The sequence below is a fragment of the Nelusetta ayraudi genome, unplaced genomic scaffold, assembly GCF_046127955.1.
Source record: "Nelusetta ayraudi isolate G7.1 ecotype Tasmania unplaced genomic scaffold, CSIRO-AGI_Nayr_v1 ptg000068l, whole genome shotgun sequence".
Classification (NCBI taxonomy): Eukaryota; Metazoa; Chordata; class Actinopteri; order Tetraodontiformes; family Monacanthidae; genus Nelusetta; species Nelusetta ayraudi.
This window is the reverse complement of record NW_027466118.1, coordinates 1,170,501-1,179,087: the sequence shown is the minus strand read 5'-3', so window position 1 is coordinate 1,179,087 and position 8,587 is coordinate 1,170,501. Positions and strand designations below refer to the sequence as shown.

The 8,587-nt window shown below is 47.5% G+C and overlaps 1 protein-coding gene across 1 annotated transcript; it reads right to left on the bottom strand.

The window, feature by feature from the left end:
• Positions 1–2,190: 2,190 nt before the first annotated feature.
• Positions 2,191–4,966, bottom strand: adrb2a (adrenoceptor beta 2, surface a). Its single transcript, XM_076041513.1, has 2 exons — positions 4,787–4,966; positions 2,191–4,480 (listed from the first exon to the last, which is right to left on the bottom strand). Exon 2 carries the CDS (start codon positions 4,478–4,480, stop codon positions 3,206–3,208), a length of 1,275 nt encoding a protein of 424 aa, XP_075897628.1. The 5' UTR covers positions 4,787–4,966; the 3' UTR covers positions 2,191–3,205.
• Positions 4,967–8,587: the final 3,621 nt, after the last annotated feature.

Sequence of the window (8,587 nt, the reverse complement as noted above, 5' to 3'; positions counted from 1 at the left end):
CTTCATCTTCCCAGAATCCTTCACAGTTGGGTTTCAGTCTTTGCTTCCAAACAGGAAATCACACTCTGACAGGGAGATTAACCCAAAGTGCCCATGGTTCCTAAGATTGAACATTGATCCTGCTGTTTAAAAGACATACAAACGTCGAAGAAAAAGTGCGATACAGTTTGTGCTCCAAGCTGGTCTTTAGCAAATGGAACCAGTGACGGACAGGTGAGGAGAGAATGAGGCTCGGGCTCACTGGAGCTTTGATAGGAAAAAATGTGCAAAATCACGAATGTGTACCAGACTTAAAAAAAAAGAAAAAAAGAAAAGAAAACAGCGCTTGCAGTGGAGTCTGTGGAAAATTCCCAGAATGTACAACATCTGAGATCAAGGGCCAAACTCAAAATCTGGACGTACACGGCGTGTGTCTTGGTTGACACGTTTTCCTGGGTCCAAACCTTCAGCCGCGTCTGGAATGTTTTACGTCAACGTCAATCATTGGAGACTCGTCACCCTCCACTGCCCTCCCGGGTGAAGAAGCGACGACAAAGTGAATGACGACGGAGAGGAATATCACTGAAACAGTCTTGACTAATGAGACTACTGCTGAGACGGCTGAGGTGCAGGTGGAGGCCACAGCCAGGAGGGAGCAGTGTGGATGTTTACATCATGAGCCACCTCACAGATGAGTGGGAGAGGGAAAGCCACCACGGTTCACAACCACATCACCACAAGTACACCGACGAGCAGGCGAGCAACAAAATCACATGACTTCATCTCCGACAGACGCGATACATCTGGACCTTTTTGGCAACAGAATCTACAGATGTGACTCTCGGTTTGAGCTGAGAAATGTCGATCTGGTGGGAATGAGCGCAAAGTCTTGGGTCCTGGATCCTCTTTAGCTGCATGTGTGTTGAAAAAAAATAAAGAAAAGAAAAGAAAACCGAGGGGGAGGTGGTGGAGGGGAGGGCAAAGAAAAGTCCCTGGAAACATTCGCTGCGACATTTAACCCTCGCGTTTGCTTTGCTGCGGAGCTGAAGCCCACGAGGAGGAAAAACACACAAGATCAACATGCCGCTGGAGAGCTTGTTTTTCACGTGGCAAACTCCTCTGACGTACGATGACACCACCGTTACGTCCGTTCCTAAGGTCGGCCGCGACTACGCTAGTCGGCCGGACCTATCAGTACAGTACATTGAAGATTCCTCTCAGGGAACAAGGTTCACAGTTTGGACGGCGTCAGCTGACTGAAGGTGACGCTGCATGCGGCAGCACGGTCACTGACACTGATTTAGGCCCCCCGCCCCCGACAGAAAACCCCCGCACCCCCCCGGTGGCCACTCTTGGCAGGCTTGTCATTTTGATCGCAAACATACCGACGTCTCGCCGGAGGGGAAAGAGGGCTGCATTTGCACCAGCACCTCTGTGACTTGGTTACCGGCTAAGCAGCGTCTAAAATCTTTGTGATTCATCAGTGGCCAACGGTCCCTGTTGGACTTTTGGCAACAAGTCGAGCCCTCTCCAAATCGGAAATGCGAGATCTTCCGATTTAAATGGAGACGACATTCTTTTATCCGCAGCTCTACTTAGCTGTCCTTCCCAATTTGATTCCTTCCGACTAAACAGCCATGGATTTATTTGTGTTTATTGGGCTGGGCTCCTCCGGATGATTTGGGCACTTCCTGGAGACTGACTGAGACGAGTGGCATAGCTGAGACGCAGTCTGCCGTCGGAGGCTCTTATCCAAATATTTGACCGATTTCATAAAGATCAAGACATGATGTTTATAGCGAGGGGATTCTGGGGAACGTTATCAGCCTCAGAGGCCACCACCACCATCACCAACCACGGTGGGAGGCCGGGGACCTTTGTCTCCCCATCGCCTCCCCGGTTTGCGCCGTCTGTGTTCTCTCAGCCTTGTGCCATGACTAAAGCAGTTGCCTCTCTGGACTCAGTAAACACCTCAAATGCTGGAACACAGTGACCACATAATGTAATAAACAAACCAAGCTGTGCAACAACAACAAAAAAGAAAGAACAACTGTGGCTACTGGCACATGGAGGAGGTTGTGGAGAGGAATGAGTGGGTTGGGGGGGATCGGGGGTTCGAGGGGGGCAGGTGCCAAATAATTTGCCTTGCGCTTGCGTAACGGCAACATTGGAACCAGACACTGGCTTCATCAGGAAGTCTCAGAGGCAGCGCAAGAGCAAACATTTTTGCTCTTTAATTTAGACGCATAAAAACAAACTAACAACAACAACAACAACAAAAAACAGCTCTGCTCAGAATAAGCGGTGTTAGCCACGTGACAACTTTCAGGGCTCGTTACGGAATGAGCCAGAACACCAACCTGAAGGGAACAGAAAGCCGCCACAGGCGTTTCTCAGCTTGCTCCAGTGAATGCAGATAACTTCGTATCTCCGCCGTTATCTGCCGGCAACAGAAACTCCTCTGCAACAGGCTGTAAAAGACACGAGGGGCCTCACAGCATAGCTGAGCGGTTAGCGCAGTGACAGAGTGCGACGCCGGCTCCGTCGCACACATGGTCGGCGTCACAAAAAAAAAAAGTAATTCTGCTTCATTGCTTCAAGAAAGCACATCGGTTCGATCCTTCTGATGTCCCTAATCTGATGGAGATTCTCACTTTCTTCACTTACAGCCTTCAAGATATTCTATTATACTGTATAATATTAGTTTATTTTATTGCGTGCCCTTACGTCATGAGCTATTTTGCCCACTTTGTGATTAAAAAAAGGGGGGGGAGGGGTGGGGGGGGGGGGCGGAAGAAAGGGCAGCAAAATAGTTAGCAGGGCACACGTCATTTAGTGGCATAAATAAACAAGTTGGATCCCACCCTCAGCAGCCCTCCGGTGGACAAGTGGGTTCATGTGAATCAGGCTTGATAGTCGGTCGGTAAACAAACATTTTACGCAAATGCAATGAGGTAGATGCGACTGGAAATGAGACCTACAGTGGATACAGTAATCACTCACTGTGCACAGTTCTTCAGCTGAAAATGCTTCCTATATATATATATATATATATATATACATATATATATATATATGTATATATATATATATATACATATATATTTAAATCAGAGCTTATTATCAGTCTCTGTTTGAATGTCCTCACCTTGACTGAATTGAAATAAAAAAAAACTTTGACTTTGATATTTATGATGTTGGTGTAAACATGCCTGGGCCGTCCTGCCTATAGGACAGTGGTTACAGTCGATAAGCCCTTGTTGCAGTTCCCGTTGGGGTCCACGACGCTGCACATCTCCACCGGCCTCCCCCCGCAGCCCTCTTGGGCATCGCTCTCCTCCAAGCTGCCTTTACTCCTCCCCGCCTGCTGCTCGCTCTGCCAGCTGTGCCGGCTGTACACGTATCCGTTCACCGGCCCGGCGCTGCTCAGCCGGTTCTTCTTCATGCACAGGATCTCCTTGAAGGCGTACCTGAACTCGGGGCTCCGGCAGTAGATGAGCGGGTTGAAGGCCGAGTTGGCGTAACCAATCCAGTTGAGTATCCGGAAGGCCAGGTCGTTGTGCTGCTCCTTCCATATGGCCACCACCACGTTGAGCAGGAAGAAGGGCAGCCAGCACAGCGTGAAGATCCCCATGATGATCCCTAAGGTCTTTAGGGCTTTGTGCTCCCGCAGGCAGAACTTGGCCTTCTTCTGGCCACGCCCGTTGCTGGCCTCCAACGTCTGGCCGCCGCCGCCGCCGCCGCCGTCACTGTTGTGGAAGCGTCCGACGCTCTGGTCGATTTTCTTCAGTTGCCGCTTGGCCTCCTGGAAGACGCGGCTGTAGACGAACACCATGATGACCAGCGGGATGTAGAAGGAGACGATGGAGGAGGTGATGGCGTAGGCCATGTTGGTGTAGAACTCGCAGCAGCCGCTGTCGGCGATGCAGCGCTGGGCCTCCTCGTCGTCCGAGATCCACCACTTCATGTGGATGGGTAGGAAGGATATGAGGGCGGCGATCACCCACACCAGCACCACAACCACGCGCGCCCGGCACTTGGTCAGCATGGACTGGTAGCGGAAGGGCGAGGTGATGGCCAGGTAGCGGTCGATGGCGATGACGCACAGGGTCTCGATGCTGGCCGTCACGCACAGCACGTCGGTGGCCGTCCAGAACTCGCACCAGAAGCTGCCGAAGTGCCACGTCTTGAAGATGATGTAGCAGGCGCCGAAGGGGATCACAATGAGGCCCATGACCAGGTCGGCGCAGGCCAGCGACGTGATGAAGCAGTTGGTGACGTTCTGCAGCCGCTGGAAGCGGGCGATGGCCGTGATGACCAGGATGTTGCCGAAGACGATGCCGAGCACCAGCAGGGACATGACCATCCCCAGCAGGATCATGGTGGCCTCGCTGTAGCCTTCTTCCTCCTCCGCCGCCGCTGCTGCCCGCCCCGCCACCCCTGACGTGGCCATCAGCTCGCCGCTCGCGTTGAGGTACTCTGTGGGGGCTGTGCTTCCCATCTGGGGCGGCCATGCGTGGAGAGAGCGCGCACACGCACACACAGACGCACATAAATGCACACACGCACACACACGGAGATAGCGATCACTTTTAGTTGAGTCTCAGCAAAGAAAAAGGAGAACAGAAAATAAAGAACAGGGCACAAACTGCACAGACACTGCAAAACGTGTTTTGCCCTTTTTTTTTTTTTTAAAGAAAAAGGCAAAATTTATGTGCATAAAAAACACTAAACAAACTTATCAATATCTGCATGTAAAGTCTGTTTGTTTAAGAAAACAAAGAAAAAAAGGGATGAAAGTACAAACCTCCACATGCAGCTCTCTTGTTTTCTGCCTCCCATAAAAAAAAAAAAAAAGCAAAACAGAAATGTCACCGTTCAGGTAGTTCCTGCAATAGCATTCATTGTTTCACGTCCTGTTCTCTACGCTCTCTGCTTTTGCTCCGCGCGCGTTTCACTCACTCACTCACTCGCCCCTCACTTCAGCTGTCTTTCTTCTAATGTGTCTCCCAGGCTATTTGTAAGAGCCCTTATACCGTGGAGTGATGACATCATGGTCAGCAGTCAGCCAATCAGAGGGCGAGCCGGCAGAGAGTACAGAGAGAGTTTGAACACATTGTGCCTGCAGCGGGTCTTTGCATGAGACAAAAGAGAAGCCATTCGACTTGTGAGAATTAGTGGAGAAAGGAGCCAGATTTGAAGTGCAAGTTCTGTCATCAAGGTTTGAGTCAATAGTAAAGGTTGATTACTTTTGTTCAGCAAATGCTTCTATGATATAAATATATATACACATATATATTTATCTATATACATATATGCTTCTGGTTCTGTGCTGATCCACAAAACTTTCTCACACGTTTTCCAACTATCAAAATGCAAAAGCACTTTAATATCAAATGAAAAATGAAGAAGATGAAAAAGAAGAAGACCTTTATTAATCCCACGGTGGGGAAATTTGCATAATTACAGCAACAAAAAGCTACAGAGCAAAAGATCAAGAATTATATCAAGTAAACACTCATTACATTACATTACACACATCTGCATGTCCACACGAAACCTGCAACAACGTTGGACAACGTTGCATGCGTCACACGCAACGATTCAGCACAATGACCTTTGTTCGAGATGCAAAAACGTTGCGTTGCGTCAAAACCGAAACCAACAGCGTCAGCTCTCAAAAATATAAAAGAAAGCAGAAGTGGTGAGAACTGAGGATCAGCTGTTGATGCAAATGGTTTTCCACCGGCGCTTATTTGTGTCTGAGCTTTGCCTCGATGTAACATAATGTAATGCAATGAGACGCCAAAATGTGGTAACACTAAATGTGTGTCTCGTGTGTGTCTTACATCTATGTGTGTGTGTGTGTGAGAGTTACATGTTAGATTTGGCACACAAGGCTGGTTTGCAGGGAAATGAAGTTAGGAAGTTAGAAAGGCATCATTGATTTCAGTAGACAGACACTTGACTTGCAGACCTTTTAAACTGGGGGAGGGGCATGTGGAGTGTCAGCCAATCAACAAGCTGGTGGTAGGAACGTGCTGCCAGGTGCAACTTTTTTTTTTCTATCTCTCGCTCTCTCTTTAGCTGAGTTGATGCATTTGGCTGCCACCTTCAGGTCCAGTATCAAGATCAATTCTTTGTCAGTCGCATTTTTTTTTTTTGCAAGCCTCTCTTCTCTAATTTCTTTTTATTGCAAAAAAAAAAAAAAAAAAACATAAGTGGAGGCAATTTGCCTGAGGCACAGTTCAGTGGGAAGTCGCAGCATTTGTGAATAATAAAATCAGCATAATGACGCAGCTATCATAAACAGGCTCTTGAGAAAAGAGAGCACGTTTAGTTCTCTGAGAGGGGTGGGCACTTCAAATGTCTGTGTGTGTGTGTGTGTGTGTGTGTGTGTGTGTGTGTGTGTGTGTGTGTGTGTGTGATAAATGATGGGGGCTTTAGGATAGCTGACACCCAATGCGCTTCCCCTCACCCCTGCTTGCTCTGTGTCACAGTGTGTCACAGTCTCAGATCACAAAAGATAATGTCTCAGTCCAGATGCACAGATTACTCCACTGTTGCTTTTGCACCCCAAAGACTTTAAATGTATGGGCTTTTTTTTTTTTTTAAGAAAAAAAGCACGACAAGAACTACAAAAAAAAATTAAAAAGAATTGCTAAAAATGCATTAAAAAATTTTCTGAGCTGATTTTTTTCTTCTATCGGTGCCAACCCTCCGGAATGTCAGGAAGGTTTCCTGAATTGGAGATAACGGCTCCTCTCGCCGCAGGACAAAATGTCAACACTGCAGCGAAGATAACTGCGAAACGTGCTGAGCCTGAAATGCTCCCAGTTGGGTCGGTGCACGAGACCCCCGCCGCGGCCGGCCCCCCGTATCTCTTGTGCAACTCGCAAGACAAACCTTTCTATGTTTAGCTTGACTCCAGATGAGGCAGAGCAAGGCCAGGATGCCGTCCTCACCCCCCAAAACCGGCTGTGATGTTTAGTGGATGTAGCAGCTCTGAGTTAGCGGCGTGTTCTGCATCTTAAAAACCACTTTGTTGATGTTACACATGCTTGAAAACACACTTCAACAAAAATAAATGTGGATTAATGCTGAAGTTACAATGAGACAACTCCCCTTGCACAAGACCGCTCCAGCAGGAGACCAGAATATCACTTATTTATGTATTCCCTGTGTTTTTTGGACATTGTTTCTAATACATTTTACCACATTGAGCTGCACCTGCACTTGTTAAAATCCAAATAACTTTCCTCTGGCTTTGAGTTTCCTGAGGCAAAAGGTGACACGAGTATAAATTATGTGCATGTCTCGGTCTTGGAAGGTGGTCACAGTTCAATTAATCACGACCGACTTCCTCCGCCTGTGACATTTGTCTTCCTGCATTTGTCCACGGTAACGACAGGCCGTTAACACACACAAGTGTTTCCGGATCTCGTCTCATCCGACTGCGTTCTAATAAATGTTCTTCAAGTAACTCGTCACATCCGCTTAAATTTGTTTCATTGTAGGGTGTTCGCACAATAAACGCGTGTGCGCTTTTGTGACAGTGCACGGCTGCTGTGAAAGCTGTTTGACGTCAACAATTAGCTTGTCTTTTCTTTTTAATCTTATTAAAATCTCGAAACAGTCAACAGGCCTTGGCAGCCTTTGCTTTACACGCTGCTGTTGACTCATATTCATTTGAAAAGGTCTTCATCACCTTTTCTTTGCCAACAGTGAACAAAAAATCCAACTCCAAATTGAAACTGATGACTTTTGTGCTGCCCAGTGTGAAGCCGTGTCAGATCCATTCAGACGTCTCCTCCTGAACAACATAATACCCCAACTGAACTCATCGGAACAAAAACATTCCCCCTGGGATTAATTCACTGCTTGTAACTAATTGGTTCTGAGGCAAATGGACACAGGGGACAGAAGAAGAGGAGGAGCTGCCTGACCATCAAGGGGCAGAAGTCTATCATTGTTGAAACTGGCCACCGTGTGTGTGTGTGTGTGTGTGTGTGTGTGTGTGTGTATGTGTGTGTGTGTGTGTGGGCGCACATTTGCCCCCTATTCTATCTCTTGTATGTGAAAACCATAACCACAGAAAGACTTCACTGAAATGCACCAGATCTGAGGTTATAAAAAGCAAAAAAAAAAAACATGTTTGGCAGGAATTTACTGCGTTGTCCAACTTTTGGAAGTGTGTCTTGGAGATGGAGCTAAAACAGAACATATACATTTTTTTTTTTCATCTGTAAAAACTTGTCGGGATCTGACCTGTGTTTGACACTCGTTTCTAAACAGGACTTCTTTGTTTTAGTGTACGAACACGAGGCGTCAGTCACATTCTTTTTCAGTATTCACAAACGTGTGAGGTTGTGAAGCTTGTTTTTTTTCTCCATCTTGTTTTTCCAAGTAGGGATCCTTGCAGCACTTTGCCCCGTCATCCCCACACTCTTCCCCTGCAAGGGATTATTGGTAATGAAAACAAAGTCGTGCAGGGGTCGCTCCGGTTCGGCCTTTGAGAGGGGGTCGAATTGCCTCCCCAAGGCAGCAGTATTGATGGTCTTTAGGAAGTCACTTAGGTCTGCCCGTCATATTGATCTCCGGACACAAA

Bases quoted from the DNA above. Each gene is read 5' to 3' on its own strand.
- adrb2a (XM_076041513.1), bottom strand. From the start codon at position 4,480: ATGGGAAGCACAGCCCCCACAGAGTACCTCAACGCGAGCGGCGAGCTG.